The following is a 20,463-nucleotide window of genomic DNA, read 5'->3' on the forward strand; positions in this document are numbered from 1 at the left end:
TTCGCCGGGGTCAGCAGTGCGAGTCACCAACTGGGGACATGGTCACCGTCTCCAGCGGGCAGAGAGGCTGCAGGGCCTCCAAGAGCTCGGACTCCCCGTGCGCCCGCTGGGCCACTAGCCGTAGCCGTGGAGGAACCAGGATGGCAACTGGGCCCTTCACAGGGACGAGGCGGTGCTCGCTCCGCTACGCCGGCATTCCGCTGGTGCCCGAGGCCGCCTCACCGGCGCCCGGCGCGCAGCCCGCGGGCAGCTCCGGACCGTGCCGGGCGATCACGGGGCCGCGGCGGGGCCGGGCGGGGGCGGCGCCCCGTCCTTGCCTGTGAGAACGAGCGGTGACGGCCGGCGCTGGCGGGCTGGTGCGCAGGCGGGGAAGCTGCGTGCCGCGGTCGGAAGGGAGGGGAGCGGAGGAAGGGAAGGGACGGGAAGGGGTGGCCGCGCCGGGCACAGCATGGCTGCCAAGGTAAGGCACCGCCGCCGGCGGGCGGGCAGGCGGCGGGCGGCTGCGGGGAAGGGGCCGCGGCGTGTCGGTTGCCAGGTTTGACCTCGGGCCTGTCCTTGACGGAACCCCACGGTGGCGCCTCCTCCTCCTCCTCGCGGCTCGGCGGGCGCTCGCCGCCGGCCCGGGGGAGCGGGGGGTGGGCAGCGGGCGGCCTCCCCGGCCGGTGGGGCCGGGTGCCAGCGCGGCGAGGATCCGCAGCTGCCCGCGCCGGGAGCAGCGGGCCTGCGCTCCCCTTGCGATGCATCAGCGGCGTGAATGACACTGCACGGCGCCTCCCGCTGCCTGTGCCGCTGCCGGTGCCGATGTCGCGCTCTCCGGAGAGGCCCCGCACTGCCCCGCCGGGCACCCGTGCCCTGGCCTAGCCGCGGCTCCGCCAAGCGTGTTTGGGCCCAGTAGTGCCTCAGTGAGAGGCACTGCTCTCCCGCCGTGCATCTTCTAATACAATGTGCGGATGCATAAAGATGCACCTACACACGATATACATGCGGACACACACACCTCTGTGGACGAGAGGATGCAGCGGGTTCGGGGCACGGCGGCTGGCAGGGCCCGGAGTGGGCACAGATGTTGGCCCTGTCCTGCTTGCAGGCCTTAGCGCGATAGTCCCTTTTTGCTTTTCCCCCCATTTTCTCCATGTACCTTTTTTTACCTTCTCTTTTCACATCTGGTTATAATTTCCAACCATTTTTACTTCTCAGTGCTCTCCTGTCAGGTGGGTACCTGCTATTTAGGCTTTTTTGCTGATCAGAAGGATAAACAAATGGATAAAGCTTGTTTAATCGCCTAATAGTATACTCCCATCCCAGAAATAATATACTCCCATCCCAGCCATTAGCTGGATCAAGGCCGTATCTAAAGGGAGATAAAATTAGATGTAGTGTTGGTGTTTCAAAATGTAATACTTTCATTAGATTTCATATTTGAATACTGACACTTGAAAAAGAAATTACTCCGTGGCCTTTTATTGAAGTCAGTGATGAAACTTACATTGAGGAAACATCAGGAAACAAAGCTTCCCTAACAACTCAAAGCAGCACATAGCTCAGTATGGCTGGAGTTGTGTGCTCCTTTATTTCAGCTAGTGTATAACAGAGATGCTTTGGTCAGCACCTTTTTCAGTAAGAACTTAGGTTATCTGAACTGAATGCTGTTTTACTGGATTGAGCAATATTTGATTCCTCTTTGCTAGTGTATATAAAATAGTCATGCCCAAATGTTCACTATTTGTAAATTTCAGCTGACCTATCTAGCCTTTTGATTTTGATTTTTTTGGAAAATTTTTGATTGCCCACTGTGGTCCATACACACGTCAGCTACATCTTACCAAACTATTGGTGTTTAAAGACTTAAAAGTCTCCTATTCTCTGGCGTTTTGAACCTTTTACTTATTTTCTCTTCAAGCAGTGGTTTGTAATCTGCAATCCATCTGAACCTATGCTAGTCACATATACTTAAAAATACTATATGTGTAGTTAGTGTTTGTCTAATCAGGTACACACACGTGCTCCATGCTACACATTTGTGTGGTGTCCTTTTTCTTTAAATTGGATTTCTTACACTGTCCAGATCCTAAAAGCTATAGCTTCCATACACAAGCAAATGTTGGAAAGATTCATCACTTTAGGAGCTACTTAATTGAATATTGTATATTATGTATTAATATGTCAGGTTACATCAGGCTTGGGAGAGACATACCCAATAAAAAGAATAATGGCTTAATTGTCATGTCATAAGCATTCTTGGTGTATTGCAAGGCAGAGATGTAATTCTTTGTACCCCAGGGTATACAGTCACATAGCTTCCAAGGAAGGCTTCTGGTCTGTATGCCTAAACACGTTCTGAGAGATTTATGTTAAAAACAAACAAACAAGCTAGAACTGTGAGCAGCTAGAATGAATTAATTATATTACTTTGTGAGACTTCAGGGGGGTTTTTGTCGTCTTCAGCTGAAAAAGTTAAACACAGGTGAATTTCTATTTATATTGTGGTCAATAGCAAAATGTGAGTAGCATTTTGTACTTTGAGAGCAACACCTGAGCTTAGGTTCTGCAAGCACACATATGAATAACTTTGCCATGAAAGAGCTTCTAGGCCTGAAGTTATTCACGTGTGCTTGCAGGCATGGGCCTTGATTTGTGTTCTAACTTCCTCACTGATGCATCTCAGTAATGTTTGCCTTTTTCACCTCAGCCAAACAATGGACTGGTGAGTTAAATGCTTTTTCTAAAATTTCTTCAGTACTTTTTCCTTGCCAGTATCCTGCATGACTGCTTCCTTTGATTTTTTCATTATACCCTTTTAGGCATATGAGTTTCTGGGATTGAATGTAATTGGTCTTTGCTTGCAAGAATTCAGATGTTGAAATTTTAAGCAGACTTTAGGAATTCAGTCTCTCAGAAGGAAAACCCAAATGGGATACTGTTAAGGCTGCATAGTTAAGCACTCAGGTATCAAGAAATTGGCACTACAGCCCTGTTTAATTTCCTTTGTTTTATATAGCTCAATGTTTGCAACTTATGCAACATTTTAAGCAATGTGTGTTACACATCGGTGTCTTTTCTTAAACTTTGAAAACATTTTCTGAAACTGTTTTGGGAAAACTCCGCTGTAAATTATATTCACACAAATTTTCAGTAAAAACCAGAAGTGAGATTTTCCAGTAGATTTTTATTCCATTTGTAACTAAATTACCTCCTTAGGACTGTCTTCTTTTTTTGCATTGTGCAAAAAAAGAGGGTCGGTAGAACATTTTTATGGTAGTGCAGGTACAAAGCACTAATATTTTACATAGTGTGTCCTGCTTATTTCTTCATTTTGAGTGTTTAACGATGCAATCACAATGTTGTTTTTCTGCCCTTTAGCCAGATAGTTCTAAAGAGAATTTACGTAGTCTAGCTAATGTCCCTTGCTGTTCATCTGGTGTGTATTTTACAGCAAAATTAAATGTTTGTGTTGAGTGAATGTCAGTTACCCTTGATCCCTATTCTGCTACAAGTTCTGGGCATAGTTGTTGTCTCATGCATGTGCGAAGTGTGACTTGTCTTTTTAAAGTTCTACTGCTTGGTAAAATAAAAACATATTTTCAGTGGGAGGTTTTAAGGTATGTCTCAGTGAGACTTCTTTCTGTAGTTGATTTTGCCTTTGCTACTTTGTCTGTTCACCTTAAGGTCAGAAATTGATATTTATAATGGGAGTTAGTATATATAATATTTTTAAACTTTATATTTCATAACCACTAAGCTACATCCAAAACAGTTAAAAATTGCATTAATGAAAATTCAAAACTCTAATAATTTTGATAGATAAATCAAAGCCTAGAAAACTGTAAAAACAGTGGCTTAGCATGGAAGCACTTGAACATCATTAAACTTTATCTTTGCTATGGTTAGCATGTGAATAAACTTCAGTAATTGTATGAACTGCGTAACAAGGATACAGGAGTTGATTTTTAAATACTGTGGAATATCTCTGTTTCTAATGTAATTTGTTTTTTGTGTGTTGTGTGTGACCTTTCATCCATTGGACTCGTACTAGTTGCCCGTACTCCCCAGAATGTATGAGTTATTTTAAAATTTTTGTCTTATGACCAAAGTGAACACAAACATTGCATGCTAAAAAAGCTAGTTGTAAAATGACTGTTCAAGTGAAGGCATGAACCTTACATCAGTACCCAATGGGACTGCTTGCATGCTTAATTTTAAGTGCATGTGTAAGTCTTTTGAAGATCAAATTCATGACTGTCAGAGCCACATCAATAATGTAACAAAAAGAGATTTGTTGCTAACTTATGTGACAATATTTGGGATAGTTCTAATGCAAGGTAAAGAAAATTGGTTGTGCAATTTTCATGTGTTTAACTTTTTTTTTAATTCTCTTTTCTCTTGTGTTTTTCTGAAACTGTTTATTATGGAAGCTGTGTCAGTGGAGATGAATGTTGTTTCTGGTTACTGCCACATCTACCTCTAAAATCCTAAACCTTGTCACATCAAAAATAGTTAGTTCCCAGGCACAGGCTCCTTGTATGTCTTGGTGTTACTATAGTCAGACATCTCACACTGAACACCCCAGTCCTGCAAGATGCATCACCTCAGCTGTATTAACTGGACTTCTGTGAGGCATTGATACCACTGGCCCTCCCTCTACAAACCTTTTTGTCTGCAGAAGCGATCCAGTGCCTGCCCTGGATGATGTGAATTAGTGAGGTTTGGGTAAGCAGTGTTTGAAATGCAGGCACAATGGCAATGCAATTCTAAATAAATGTGATTGCAAAAAACGCCAGAACTATTAGATGCTGACACAACCATGCCACTCTGATTATTTTGCTGCCATGCACACATAGTGTGTCCCTTTGTGCATCATCCAGCTCCATTTGGCCTCTTTGTTCAGCTCCTTCTCCCATGCTCGTCTCTCCTGTGCTAGCAGTAGTGTGGAGTGTGCCTGGGAACAGGTTAAATTTGCTCTTCTTGCCCTCAATCGTGCCATTCTTCCCTTCCTCCAGCAAAATGGAAGAGAAGAATTGCATGGCATTGGACATGGATTTGTTGGGCCCTCAAAAAAGAAGAGGTGAGGGATTCTGGCATCATGATGGGCTCCTGTGTCCATGAAAGGAGTGGAGTCCATTGTGGACAGACTCCAGCCACTCAGTGAGGTCAGTTGGAGGGGAAAGTGGTTGGTGAGTAAGGAGAGAGAAATCTGTTTCCCTGAAGCACCACTGAGTTTATCTGCTATAGATTTAATAGTGCTATGGCACTTAATGGTACCATGGTAATTTTTTGGATGTGATAGCACTGTGTAATGTCCACGTGGAAAGTTCTGTTGCTAGTCTGTACAGGTCCAGAAGTACTTGCTCATGCGTAGTTATATTTTGGATCTGTGCAGAAAAAGTAAATTATTAAACACTATATGTATCATAAGACTCATTTTTCCACTTTCCCCTCAGAAAAAGCCATGTATTTATGCTGCTTATGACTTATTGCTTCATCTTGCTTTCTTAAGAGACCAGAATTTACCTGATGGAGGGGCATTGAATTTGTATGAGTGCTGATAAAACTTCAGACCTTTTCTAAGTACAAAGTAGCATGACTGATGACTGCAGCCGAAAGGAGGAGAAATGAAGTAATTTACTCCACTGTCCAGCCTGTCATAGTTTGTGTTTAGTTTCATTTGGTTTCTTTTACTGCATAAATGGTTGCTTATGATGCGTACCCTCAGGAGAACTGGTTGAGTCCTAGTCTCAAGACTCACAGGATGCTACAGGGCCCACTGGCAAGAATAATCCCAGGAAAGACTCTCATAGAGCAACTCTGCTGTGGAAAATGTCCATACAGCTCTCTTCCGCAGTGAACGCTGAGTTATCCTGAAAAGAAGCTTTATTACAGTGGGTTTTTTCTCTCAGTTGAGTTCACCTATGTCTTTGTACTACGATTTCCTCTCTGACCCCACCTTTCCTTGTCAGAGCAAGGTGGGGGCAAGAGGAGGTGGTGGAAGAGGTTGCTTTTTGTCTTCAATATGTTAGGTACTGATGGCATTGCATGTTGCCACTGCCAGTGGTTTTGGAAAGTTTTTGAAACTTGCTGCTTTCCATTACCGTATCCCTGTAAGAGGGTGACTGCTTCATGTATAGCCTAGGAGAGAGCTACTGGACTAAGCAGTTATGTGTATACCTTGTCTTTTGTCATGCCTGCTGGAAAGTATTTAAAGTTACCTGGATTTTATCACATTGGGAAATAATTTGCTCTTTCTATGCAGCTTTGTGTCTCAGGAGGCTAGAGGAGCTCTTCCAAGTGTGCCTCAAACTGCATGTTAAAGGCACTCCTGCTGGAGCTGTAATGTAGACAAGCTTACAGCTCTGAGTGATAACAATGTGTCTTCTGACCAGCTTGTTTAGGCCTATATCTATTTTATTTGTCTATGTTGTCCAAGGAGTATGACAAGGAGGTATGTGATACTGTATTTCCTGGAAGATGGTATGAACGTGCTGCTGAATTTTAGCTTCATTTTTGCTTTTGATCTATGGAATTGCCTCTGCTTTGGCTGTAGAATGGCTTTACCATACTGAATAGAGCCTGTGTGTGTGTATGGTGCCAAATCTAAACTTGCATAAGGCCTCTAGGTACTACTTGTCTCTGCTGATCATGCCATTTTGCTTTTGCTACAACATAATCTTCAGGAACAGAGCAACTGATGTTTTATGGTGTTAGATAACTATGGCTAGTAAAATGTAAGGCTGCATATTTTCAGGTGTATTCTCTTTCTGGAAAGTATCTGTATCTCAGTCATTTGCAGAGAGGCAAAGAGGTCCTTATAAAAATACTCTATATTCAATTACTTTGGAATAAAGCAATTTCAGCTGAAGCTGTGTTAAAACACTTAAAGAAACACTGTAAATGCATTTTTCATAAGTTTTAAAAATAGTGTTGTGCTATTTACAAGATCTTAGAAACAGGCAATTGCAATTATATTCTTTACCAAAAATGTTACTTGACCTGAACAAAATCCGGTGTGTTAAAGGATGAAATTGCTCACAAGGAATGGGTTGTTGGCATTTTTCTTTTCCTCTGAAGAGGAAATAGAGAAACATTTGAGAGAGGGAGTGGCAATGTGACTGCATGTACACCAAACTATGTGCATTTAGAGGAGAAACAGAAGAGATGTAGCTTGTCGCAGGACTAATCACATTCCTCTTGTTGGATAAATATGAGATCCCTAAATATCAGCTGCTGGATTCATATATTTATGATTTCTTGCTTGCCTAGGCAGTCTGCAAGAAGTGTTTTTAGCTGACCAGTATGGTCACTCTTCGAGCCTCCTTGGAGATCTGCCTTACACTCTGGCCATGTGAAAACCAATTTAGAAAAAGATGATTTTTTGGTGGTCTTTAGATTGACATCTCCATGCTTAACTTTTTTACCCACTTGACTTTGTAATTAAGAAACCTACCAAAGGTGTCAGGAATTGGTACCAAAACAGCCAGTGTGGTGACTAGGGAGTATCTAAGGCAGCCGGCTGGAAATGAAGGAATAGGGATGAAGAAAAGGAAGGTCCCTGGAGGATCTTTAAAGAAGCAAGTTTGCACTTCTGTTTCAGGCAGGGCCATGGCACTGTGTTGTTGTAATGCAACAGAAGGACTGGGGGCAAGAGGTGTGGGCCAGAACCTGATTCAGTTTCTAGCAATTAGGGTACCTAGCTGGGAGGGGGGAAGATTTGGATTCTCTCTTGCCAGCAGTGTTGATGCATTTTGCATGAATGATGCTTCCAGCTGCCGCAGTTTCAGAGGGTTGCTGCCTGGCGCTTACTGCCAATGTACATTAGACTTGTTGCTTGTGTGGTTGCTGGGTGCCTGGTCTGCGTCTGAAATGTCTATACGTGCTCAAATCAGGGCTGAGGCAGTCCTGGATGTGCACCTTGGTGAAACTTCTGGAATCCTAAAACCTTAAATTGCATGTGGCTTTCTGCTTGTAGGGATGGAATGGTTTTTGCATCATGCTGTGACTGGAGGTAGTGGAGTGTGCTAATGGATCAGCCCCTCAGAGGCTGAGCAAAATGGAGTTTGCAAATACACAAACACACATTTTATTTGTAGACAGTGCAGTGAGATGGGCAGACTTGTGCCCACACAGCCAGAGCTTTTAAAAATACTTCTAAAATGTTAGTGTCATCACTACTTCTATAGCTTTGGGGTCTTACTGGCTCTTTTTTGAAAGCCAAGGCTAGACCAGATCTCTGGGACTGGTTTTTTGCCTTCCTGATACTGGGTTGATTGTTTCTCTGCTCTGATGCCAGGGCTGGACTTGCTGTAGCTGTTCTGTTGGTTGGGTTGATGTGGAGAGGTATCTATTTCTTGAACTGCCAAGTCACTGCAGTTTTTAAAAGGTGGTGGTAGCCATGAAGTTGTGATTTCACTAAATCATTCAGTGGCAATACTAGGGTAGTGTAATGTGTGAGGATGAATTGGAGTGCATAGCTGATTGGGCAAAAAGTGACACATTTTTTTTTTTCTTTTTTAGTACATATAAATTGGTTTTGTTTGCATCAGATCAGATCAGTTCCCTAATATGGTTCACAGCAAAGCAGCTTAAAGAGTTATGTGGATGGCACTGAGCACAGAAATACCTGAAGCTGGAAACCTGCAAAGGGTAGTTTAGTGTGACCACTATAGGACTTTCTACTGCTGTGCATTTACAGATACTTTTGCATTTTCTGCTGCTCAGAGAAATGAGAAGGCAGGGTTTTTTACTTTTGGTAAGTGGTTTGTCTGTTGTCAGTCACTGTTCATGCAGCAATAGCCATAGAGGTTGTAGGGATTTTTCCCTAAAGGTAGGAGGTGTGGCACAAGGATGCAGCCATGCAGATGTAACTGTAATATTGCATAGGCAGAATTGTGAGATTGTCATAGAACTAATTGGTCAACTAATTACCCACCAGTTATTTACATGCCAGTGGGCAAAAATTTAAATTGAAAGAAGTAAAAAATGGAACATCAAGAAAGCTTTGTCATAATTTTTCTTTTAAATATTTATACTCAACTCTTTAAAGTATTTTGTCCCATTTTCTCTATATAGTCTAATATCTGGACTGATAGGAATGTTTTTAAAGGGAGTTTTCTGAGTAAGCAGAAATAAAACGTGGTTTCTACTGTTGCGTTCCTTTTGTTTTTTCCAAAAGATGTGTCTTTGATTGGCTTACTTATGTATTCAAAAGTGACCTGATTTTGCTGTAGAAGGAGTAACTACCACTTGCTTTAAGCAAGTTTGTGGTTGGTTTTGCCTTGATTAGCCTAGCTGGTCCCTACATGTTTTTCTAACAGTGCTGATCAGCCTTAGCTCAACACCGCACACAGAAGATGACTGCGGCCTTAGTCTGTAGGAGTAAGGCAGCTGGTGAAATTCCAACTCTGAGAAATGAAATCCTAACTCCAGAAATTTGGGAAATTAAAGGAGGGTGACTTTGACGATGGATGCTGAAGATGAACGAACCTTAAGTGCCATGCAATAATCTGTTTTATTTTCATTTGATTGGTAGTTTTTGAATAATTGATATACATGTGAATTGTTAAGCACTCTGTCATTTTATGAATTATCCATATTAAAATGTATAAAATGTATAAAGAAAAAATGAAGCTACAGAGAGGTTTCATGCATTTGTGGTTTAGGTTACTGTTGTCTTTATGACTTATGACCTCTACATGCCCTTGGTCTTGCTCCCTACCAGCCAGTCCATGTTAGCATCAATAATACTGTTTTATCCCTTCAGCAGAAGACCCATCTCAAAGGTTCTGGACCAGAGCTAGAGGGAGGGTACTGTGGGAACAGACATCTGAGACCTTTCCTGGGATTTGTCTTTGTGTTGTTTTTTTTTGGTTTTTTTTTTTTTTTTTTCTGGTATATTTGGTTTGGTTTGGTTTGGTTTGGTTTGATTTTTTTACCCAGATATAATATTTGGAAAACTTAGGCAATCTAAGTAATAAATAGTACTACCACAACTTGTGATTGTTCTAGTTACTCTAAAATATGTTTCCATTCTTAAGTGACAAATTTTCTTTACTCTGCACATCTCTGTAGTCTTTTCACATTTTTGGCATTCATGCTGTTAATATTTTAGGTGGCTGTGATTGCAATGGATAGAACAGATAACCTCTCTTGAGACTGCTAATTCTCGCTCCACAAGCTGTCCTTATGACAGGTGAACACTTCCCAACCCTATTAATGCTGTTTGCATTATTACTGGTTCTTTTTGATGAAAACCAGGTGCAAATAATGGAAAACAATGTTAACACTGCATTTTATTGCATATGACTGGAATAATGAAATTTGATGTAATGTGGAGAGAAACACAGTCGTATATTTATTCAGACCGGTAAGATTACATTTTTGTGACCTGTGGTGCTTTGCAGAAAGCTAAGACTGTACTCCAGCACTTCGTGGTTATCTGGGACAGGATTGTTTGGCAGCAAAACAGACTGATCAGGGAGGCAAATAGTTAATGATGTATTGCAATTTGAAGAACAATCCTTTAGAAACTGAGCATTTTAAAGATGAATAAATGCTTTTTGACCAGCATATATTATCTAATAGAAGCTGCCAGAATACGGAATTAAATTTACCTGCTAAGGTCCATGTTTTGGTGAGCTGGCAATAATAGTCCTAGAGTTGTAGTTATCTGTAGAACTATTGTTAGATTATGTTGAGATTAGCCACAAATTATATAGCTGGAACTTGATTGTGTCTTCTTTTCAAAACAGAAATATCAAAGAATAGTTTTACTTGAAGGGAATTAGCATTACACTTAAAGGGCGCAATCTTTAAATTGTTTTCCATTCTTCAGGTCCCAGTGTGAATCAATCCCATGTGAAGATAATGTACCCTCCAACTCTTAATGTCTAGGTTTATTTTAAAAATTCCATCAGTTTAAAAATTCCAAGGCTTTTAAAGGCTATTTTTGCAATTATGGGGACGTATCACAAGAGTAATACATGTGCTCTTTACAACTATGATTGTTACGGCCTTGATGATTAGGGTAATTGAAGGATTGCAATGAGTAAACTTAATTTCAAAGCTAGAATATGGAAGAAGATGTTGTGTAGCTAGATGACCATAGTTTTAGCCAGCTTTATAAATGCGTAGAAGCAGAGTTTGTTTTCCCTCCTCCTTTAGAAGAGAAGACTGAGGGGACACCTCATCACAGTATACAACTTCCATGTGAGGGGAAGAGGAGGAGCAGACCTGATCTCTTTACTCTGGTGACCAGTGACAGGACCCTAGGGAAGGTTGGGCAGTGGAACAGGCTCCCCAGGGAAGTGTCGAAGCACCTAGCCTGACAGAGTTTAAGAAGCATTTGGACAATGCGCTCAGGCTCATGCTGTGACTCTTGGGGATGGTCCTGTGCAGGGACAGGGATTGGATTTGATGATCCCTGTGGGTCCCTTCCAACTCAGCATATTCCGTGATTCAGATGTTTTTGTGTAATTAGTATTCTGTAGTATCAAAACCATGGCTGTTGAACTAAACAGCTTTTGAACAAATCTAAAAGATACCATTCCTGAGCAGTTGTGGAACTGCACGGGGAGGGAGGTGTGGGAAGTCTGAGTACTTCCTGTATAGTTGAACAAATTTCTTAGACTGAAAACTTTAAGAAAAGGATGAGAACAGAGATTTGATACATTTGAATTTTGCTTGTTGTTTCCCCAATAGAGTTTATTCTTTCTCTGTGTTTGTGACACTGTCATCTTGCTTTGTATTTCCTTTGTAATTGAAATTGATTTACTGGAATTCAGATGGTTATGTAGAATGACATTGACCAGAGATTTTTCCAGCTCCATGCACTGTTTTGTATTTACCTTTTCACATTTTTCAGTTTCTGTAGGTGAATACTATCTGATCTTTATTCGCTGAGGATTTAGAAATGTTCTTTCCTGGAGCCAAACTTCATTTCTATCTGACAAGATAAGTTTAAACTTAATAGGAAATGGAAGGTTCAAAGAAGGTTCTGTGGCAGGTTGGAGTCTTTTTTTAGAAATGGCTTTGCAAGGGGATGAGAAAAAAATAAGTAGCATTCGCTGGCTTTGTTTTTCATTCTGACATCGTGTACAGGGAAAAATGCCTGAAGATTTCAGAATATGGAAGGGCATACATTTTTCTACCTTCCTTCTGATGATGTTTGCCCACTGCTTAGAAATGCACTTAGTCAACAGGGGAGGATGCTTTCACAAGGATGATCCTAAACCAAATGCCGATCATCCAGCTAGCAGAAGGAAGAAATTCTAATTGTCTTTATCTTTTAGTTGCTGTTTCTTATCCCAACTTCCCTGAACTCTCTCAGTCAGTAGAATCATAATTTTGGGGGGTTTTTGGGTTTTTGCCTCAGCCAATGGAAATTTAATTCTAGAAAGTTACCAAAAGTGCCCACGTCATCAAAGCAAAGAAGTGAATTAGAGTATTTTTAAAGGAATAAATTAAAGCAAATCATTCAGTGTTGGAGTAGCTTGAGCGGCATCTGACTACATCTTTCGTCAAAGGTTGATGGGTGTTAATCAAAATGCAGGTAAGCTCTCCAAAACACGAAAGGCCGTCAGCAGGATCATAACACAAGGATTCTGTCTGTGTATGCAACTCTGGCTTAAAGGTCTGTGTTCAAATGCATAGGCACATGGTTTCCTATACTGAGAAATAAAACCTTCTGTCTTACTGCCTCTTAGTAGTGTGTGTTTATGGTGTGGCTTTGATCTTTTTTTTTTTTTTTTTACATCAGGTGCTCTCTACATCTGCTTTGTCAAGTTTGGGGTCTGATGTGTGCTCTTAGTGTAGGAGAGAGACTGGGATGTTGCTTTGTATCAGTAGCAGGGCAGGAGTCTCCCTGCTTAAAAGAGTTAATTGAAAGATACATTCTGCAATAGTAGTCATGCGTTATCATCTGTCCTTTGTTATGTGACTTTCCTGTCATGTCTGTCCATTGCATGACCTGATATGTAGGTCTTATTTTAGGATAGAAGAGGTCTGCAAATTAGTATTACTGAATACAAACTGCAGACTTCATTGCTGTTGTCATTTTTCTGTGCTTTGGAAATACAACCTATTTCCAGTCTTTCCTGTATCCTTGGCTACTAAAACCTCTTGGTCACGTATTTTATTATTGTAGTTCTTTATCATGTTTGACAACTACTGTTTGATGAAACATCGCTGATTTAACAGATCTTTGACAGAAGAAACCTTTAAGTGCGGCACTGAGTATGAAAAGCCATTAGAAAAACATGGTATGTAAAAATACTGTGTCTGCCTGATTCCTTCTCTCAGCCCATTGTGCAGTCTGAATCTGACTAGAGAAATCTTCACGTGTTTAAGAGAAGAAATTTTTGAATAATTTCACATTTCCATTAAAATAGTTTTTGTCACTGACATCAAGTCAGCCTTCCTCCTTCCTGTCACTTCACCTGTCTAAGATTGCTTGCCATTGTGTGTCAGTCTAACTGGAAACTACTTTCTAAAGATCATTAATTAGTCCCATGTTGATGCTGTTCAAAAGGAAGGAAAACATGGCAACAACAAACTTTATACAATTGCTTTTACTGTGTTCACAGACCTAGATCAGCCGCTTGGTCTGAATCTTTTCTGTCAAGATTAACAGGTGTGAAGCAGCAGGTTCAGTCTTTACTGTGTTGTGAAGATTATACTACAGACGTTTTGAGCCTCTTTTATCTCCATAAAGAAAATATTGGTTTGAAACTCTTAATGATTATAAAACTGGCAATTTGCTTTTGGTTTTCCATTACATGCAACCTATAGATTCAGTATCTCAGGTATGAGAATAACCCAAACCAGAATACTTAATTCTCAAGTGTGCAAGCATTCAAATCCTGTGTAATTGAAATAGCACTCAATAGTTCCTTATTCTGTGTGCCTTTGACAAGTTAAAGATAATAAACCAGCATTTTCCCTTTTCCTGTGGATGTGTGGGGAAAGAAGGAAGTAAAGAGACCACTGAACTCTTGAAAATGATGGAAATACCTTAGCAAAATGTGCACAGAAAGACTTGTTTTTGGAGTCTTACTTGGGATGGTGAACTTGCTGTTCTGAATTCATTTGGTGATGTCAAGGTGCTGACATCAACCTGAGTGTCCTAGGAATGAAATGGAAGAGCTCCTGGTTACTGAGACATCAAAAGAAAAGTGCTAGGTTTTCTCTAGTGTCTTAAACACCACTCTATGTTTCTTAATCTGGTATTTTTAGAGTTTAGTTTGACTGCAATGCCCTTAAAAGCAAATGGAAATGCTTTTCTTGGGAAAAAAAAAAAGTGGTTCGATGCTGTTTTCCCCTCTGCTAAAAATGCTTTCCTGAAAGTAATTTTAAGGATTTTATCTTTAAATTCCCATCTTTAAATCAAAATGTTCAGTTTGACATCATCATAGTTATTTCCATTGCAACCAAGTGATCTCACAAAAACATTCAGAGGGCAATGCAGCAGAAATAAATTTAATGTTTTAATGAAACAGTTATTGCTTTATGCAAATATCTATGATAAAATAGACTCACAGATGAGAAGCCAAAATCATTCAAGCTAAAATCAGAATAATTTATAATTAAAATGCTGAAAATGTTTCTGCAGTTTCTTAAGGAGATGAGAAGATTTTAATTATTGTTGTCAGGTATCTTACAACTTAGGTGAATTATGGAGTTATTGTGAACTCTTTAACAATTTTGACTGAGGTGTGGCAAGTCAATGGCAGATAAACTCTTAGGATTACAGTGACAGCATTGCATAAACAATATAGGTCTTCACTGGATTATTTTATATTCCCATATGAAACTGTAAATTTTTTCCAAGTACCCTCTTCGATAGCTTTGCCTTTCAGTTCAGCTCTTTAGCAAGAACGAAGGTCACACAACCACAGTGTCCTGTGGCAACTGTGTAATCTGCTAATATTTAAACATTAAGCAGTTGTTTGTTGTTAATATTGAAGGTAGGAATTGTGAAATAAAATGTTAAACTGCCTTTACTTTGTACTCCCTGTCTTCAGGGAGATTATGTAATAAGTTTAAACGAAAACCCATATGGTGGTAGTTGAACAAACAGTCATACCCTTGTTTACAGGCAAAAGAGAGTGTGTTTGCAAGCACATATTTTGACATATGTATTTTGAGCTGACAGGTAAAAATATTTAAGGGAGAGAGATACTTTGTTAACATGAAAGTCCAGGTTTTCCATAGTCAGAGGCTGATTAGCATGTTTATGTGAGAAAGGTGGATAGTTACTGTGACTCAGCTTTCCAAGACCATGGATGGCCATGCTTCCCGTGACCCAATATGCCACTGTGTTGAGTGCTGTTGGGATTTAAAAAAGGAAAACAAATAACATACTTGTTTTGTTTCAAGTAGGAAAGTATTACTTTTTGCTCAAGTATGTGCCTGGAATGCTCCTGTTATTTTTGTTAGCTATGGGGAAGGATTCCTGACCACAGGACTTTAGCTTTTCTTTGAGTCTCACCATTTATTGCCTTTTAATAATTTTACTTGGTGTATGTGATGTTGTTTCCCTTGTGCAGGTAGCATTTATTCTTTTTAAGGTTGTAGATTGTATCCATGCACACATAAGGATTCATGCCCACTCCCACACCCTTCCCAGTTCTCTCAGCTGCTGAGATGTAGCATTTTGAATAGAGCTGAATAGATGGAATTGATTATAAATAGGATCTTGAAAAATGAACTTCTGTCTTCAAAGAAGAAAACACAACACTGAAACAAAACACATTTACTTGTCAGTTATTCCTACATAATTCCTGTCATGCAATTATTAGTCAAGACATGTAATGTATAGGAACTTCTCTCCAGCACGTTTCCTTTACTTGCTCATTCACAAGCATGAAGTCGCAAATTACAGATTACTCTAGCAACAATTTAAGATGCTGCCTATAAACTCTCCACAAGTTTATGGCAACTGCGCATAAGTAAATTATACAATTTTTTGTTATTATAGAATTAGTAGTTATTTAAGAGCAGATCATTCTGGTTATGATACCCTTATATGGCACTGCTCCAGGTCTGCTTTCTTCAAAAGACAGTAGAATTTTGTTTATTATTGCAAACAGTCTTGCCAGTGAGTGACTGGGACCTTGCATTGACATCTGGGAGAGAAAATTATGCAGAAACCTTTTTTAACGTTGTTCAGGGAGTCTGTTCTTGCTATTATTGCTTCTGTAATTCATGAGGGTGTCAGATAAAGCATGGAATGCCTCTTTTTAGGTCTCTGTGTACTGTATGATATCACATGCAGTTGAGGACTCTGAAGAAGTTCCGTGAGAGTGCAGCATTATACCTTTGTTTTGAAACTTTGGATTGTGACTTTTCTTGGTGGAAGCACCTCTTTAGGCTGTTAAAGCTGCTTTGTGCTATGGCAGGGGAGAGTGGGTGTTTGGGTGGTGGTTGGGGTCTGAAGCTTGAAGCTAGGCAAAACCAGGAGTGATTGCCTCCATTAAGCTGTGAATTGTTGGGAACCTTGAGCACAGTGAGTATGGGTACCTTGGAGATGCTTGTTACTTTTGTGTTGCATTCAGAGATGGATCTCTCAGAGGTCACTGTTGCTCTGTACAGCTGTGAGACAATGCTTCCTGGAGGTGCCACCTCCTGAGAACCATGGTGTTAAACGGCCTTTTGTCTTTCCACCTCCCCATTGCTTTATCCTGGTTCAAAAACATATTTTATGCTAGTAACAGTAAGTGCCAGGTAAGATTCATGCTGCCCTAATAGTCTGCCAATTCTCCCTTACAATTTTTGAATGATAACGGTATCATTCATTATCTTCACTGCCTGCTTTTTTCAGAAACTGCTTTCAATCCTGCAGTTGTTACACCAGAGAATTTTCCTATCCTTTGCTTCTTTGGGTGAAATTAATGTTTTTTCTGCTAGATGTAAGCCTCTAGAAGACAAATTGCTGGAACTCGGGTGACTGCTTTTGAAAGATGAACATGAGACAGTTGATGTCTTGAACTTCTGGTCAATGCACTGGTTATATGCACTGGTTACAGTAGCATTGTTGTTGTAACAAAGCATGACCTGGGAGAATCAAAAGGGAAAGTCTGTAATCTGGGCTGAGGTAGCCACCAAATATGTTTTATCAGGTTCATAATTCTTAGATATGCCTCTGTTTCTGAAAAATGTAAGGAAGCGAAGAAGAGAGCAGAGTAGCAGCATTAACATCTATAATCTCAGCCATCTAGGGTGAGCAGGAAAAAATACCTATGACTGGATGAAGATGTCACTTGACCATTCTCAGCAGCTCCTTTGAAGAATAAACTTTTTTTTTGAAGGACCCCTTATAGAACTTAAGAAGAATTATTACATTCTTCAAGTGAATGGTGAGCTCTGGTTTGCTGAGATGCATAGGAACATGTTAACGTTGCATAGTGGCCATTACAACGTAGCTGGCAAGTGAAAGAAATTTCTGTTTTTAACAAAGTTTTGGTTTTCAGGTTCAGTTTCTTACTGTGGTGTAGTGTTACTGCTGAAGATGAATAGATAACATGAACAGAGGTCGAGGTGTGGTGAAAGGAAGAGTTTATTTTTCCTCCCAGGATTTATAGGCTTTTGACCGCGGCCAGGGATTGGATGGTCAGGATAACACTTTCTCACTGCACTGGCCATGAGAGATGCCCATCACAAGATGTGTAACAGAAAGAATGTACACATATCTATGTTTACAGTTACTGTCTTGGGAAAGTCCTTAGAAAACCATGTTAGCAAGCTCAAAAGATGAGTTTTCAGGGCGACAGTGTAGTGCATCGATTTTTGTAGCAGGAAGGACAGAAATTGTATCCTTGTCCTGGTCTGAAAGCTCACTACAAATAGTCCAGTTTGTTCCTAACTCCATTTTCTGTTAAGTGCTTAAAGTTTGGAGTGGTTTGTGTTGACCACAGTATGGTGCTTTTTCCTTTACTAAATAATTTTGCTGAGCAATGCCAATGCCTAGCTATTTTTACCTTTGTATTAGGGTAGTTTTATTGTCCTATTTTTCAGGTCTTTAAATACAAAAATTGTAGAAGTACACAGTCTAATGCATTTTTACGTAGCATCAATTAGCTAACCTTGGAAATTCTTGTAGTAGTTTTTCTTAAGATATGTACTACTCCCACCTTGGTTTCTGTACCTGCTTGGAAGTATTGTGCAAACTGGACAAGGATTTTCCTGTATGTATATGCGTAGTAACTGTGTGTTGGTCCCTAATCAGTTTGTGTGCAAAAATACTATGACTCATTGGGAATCTCCCTGTGTGAAAACCATCTTATGAACAAGCCATCTGCATTTGTTCTGGGACTTTGAAAATAGGATCAAAGCTAGAAAGTAATTGCACAATAAAATAGGTTTGTTAGCTTTGATGCGCTTGAGGGAAGTGAGGTTTCCACCTCCCATGGTGCAGAAGACTAGGAATTGCCCAGACATTTATAACTATGATAGAGTGAAGATGGATGTGAATAATTTTGCCTGAGATATGCTGTCTTTGTTAGCTAACAAATTCCTTTTGCTTCACCAGTGTGTTGGGTAGACTCAGCACAACTGTCCAGTTTCAATAGTGTTTATTCTGTATCTCTTCATGCCAAACCAGTCTGTAGGATATGAAAAATCCTACAGAAGATTGTTGGTTGTTGTTAATAGCATTAATCTTAGCTTTGCTAGGTGTTATTAGACAAAGGAATGCAGTAACTGCTGCTTAGCATAGGGTTAGACTTTTGCAAAGTGTAGTTGTAATGTTTGACTGTCAGGATCAGAACTGTTTTTGGAAAAGAAAGGTTTTTATCTCAAGGCTCTCTGTGCTCACACTGATCAGACTGGATATACCTACCTGCTTGGTAGTTACCAGCTTCTCTTGCAAGTCTTGTTTCCCCAAGCCTTTGGGTAGGTATGTCAAATGCCATCTGAACTGTATTTTCTAGTTGAGAAGGTTTTTGATCTGTATTCAGTACCAGTTCTCCTTGCAGTTGTCTTCATTCTCTGCTTGGTGAGCTGGTCCACATCTTGCTTGAAATCTTCCTTGTAATGTCAAGTTCTGCATATTCACTTTCCATTGTAGCTCACAGTCAAGTTCTTTTGCTGCAAGAGGAATGGCAGTTCTTTTGCTGAGGTGAGAATATGCATGTTGGACTACCAGAAAATGCTTATCGAGGCATCTGAAACAGGAGACAGTGCCCTGCACAGATGCTGATCCAGAACAGTTGTAACTTTGGATATGGGTATGATGATGGAAAGTGACCAAGGAGAGTTGCTATGTTAGAAGAATGATTATATGTGTTTATGGTAGTATTAGTCTAAATATGGAAGAAAGATAATTATCATCTACATAAACAGGTTAGTTGCATTAAAAACTGGTGTGTCATTCTAGCATAATACTTAAACAGTATTAATGAGTTTCTGGTCTGAATTCAAACTTGGCCAGTAACTGTGCTTTAACTGGTTTCCGATATTCCAGTCACTCATTTAAACAAGAATGTAAGGTCAAACCCCAGTCTGATCTCCTTTGGAGTTGCACATTTGAAGTGTATATGTATACTTTTAGCCAGAAGGAAACATTACGATGATCTAATCTGACCTCTTACATAAACTGGGCCACATGTGTTTGAGTCTTACAGGTGGACTCAATAACTTGTGATGAAACTAAAGAATCCCCCTACAAGACATAAGGTTTCAATTTTAATTTGAGGTCTTTAGTGGTACGAAATACATTGCATTCTTTAGTTGCATTTAGGAATGGATGAACTTCTGAAAAATAACCTTAATTTTAACACAAGTTGCAAGAGCTTGTGATCACTTGTTGAGCCTTTCATCCAACATCTTTCCTCTGTATGTGTCTGTAGATGGTCTTCTCTAGAACTAACCAGACTGAGCTCACCACTGTCAGCCCTGCCACAGCTCTGGCTCTCTGCTTGGAGAAGGACTGCGGTCCAGCATCTTACCTGCTCATTGTCAGGAGGTTTTAAATATACTGAAGTGTAGAGGGGCAACCTTAACTCTGTCAACTTTTTCCTTTACATCTGAGTTCTATTCACATTAAACCAAGAGAAAGAAAGAATGAATATGAGATATTTATCTCCTTGTCTTTGGTTAGAACTTGTTGTTGCAGTAAACTTTCTGGAATATTGTAGCAATTCGCAAGTATTCCTGGATCACAATCACCTTTCTACTTTATTCAGACTGTGGATACGAAAGTGATTTGAAAGGTGAGAAGATCAGATATTATATTTTTGCCATTAGATTAATACTATATTGACATTAATTCTGATTTTCCTACTTCCCTTTTTCTTTCTTGCCCACCCATTTGTTGTTCTTTACTGGATGGAGCACACTCACTATTATTAGTCTTTTTGTGTCTTTTGATACCATACATTCTTGAATAACCTATGTCTTCTACCTCATGTATGACAAATATATTAATAGAGTTGGTTGGAAATGTAAAATGATTTTCTTTGATTCTCAATGGATTCTGTT

The 20,463-nt window shown here is 40.1% G+C and overlaps 1 protein-coding gene across 4 annotated transcripts in view; it reads left to right on the forward strand.

The window, feature by feature from the left end:
- The first annotated feature begins 375 nt into the window (after positions 1-375).
- The window catches only part of SLC25A13 (solute carrier family 25 member 13), a 101,694-nt gene continuing 81,606 nt past the window's right edge, over positions 376-20,463 (forward strand). Inside the window, exons 1-2 of one of the 4 annotated variants that reach the window (XM_088063437.1) lie at positions 439-460; positions 2,690-2,704. In XM_088063437.1, coding sequence (XP_087919563.1) covers positions 449-460; positions 2,690-2,704 — 27 coding nt within the window. In that variant the 5' untranslated portion in view covers positions 439-448. Of the gene's footprint in view, positions 461-2,689; positions 2,705-5,089; positions 5,148-6,381; positions 6,437-20,463 lie in introns of those variants that run through there. The other 3 variants (XM_005518816.2, XM_088063433.1, XM_088063444.1) reach the window with 3 other exon arrangements.

This window comes from Pseudopodoces humilis, chromosome 1 (genome assembly GCF_049639895.1).
Source record: "Pseudopodoces humilis isolate 2021_Gansu_Grassland_sample_001 chromosome 1, ASM4963989v1, whole genome shotgun sequence".
Taxonomy (NCBI): Eukaryota; Metazoa; Chordata; class Aves; order Passeriformes; family Paridae; genus Pseudopodoces; species Pseudopodoces humilis.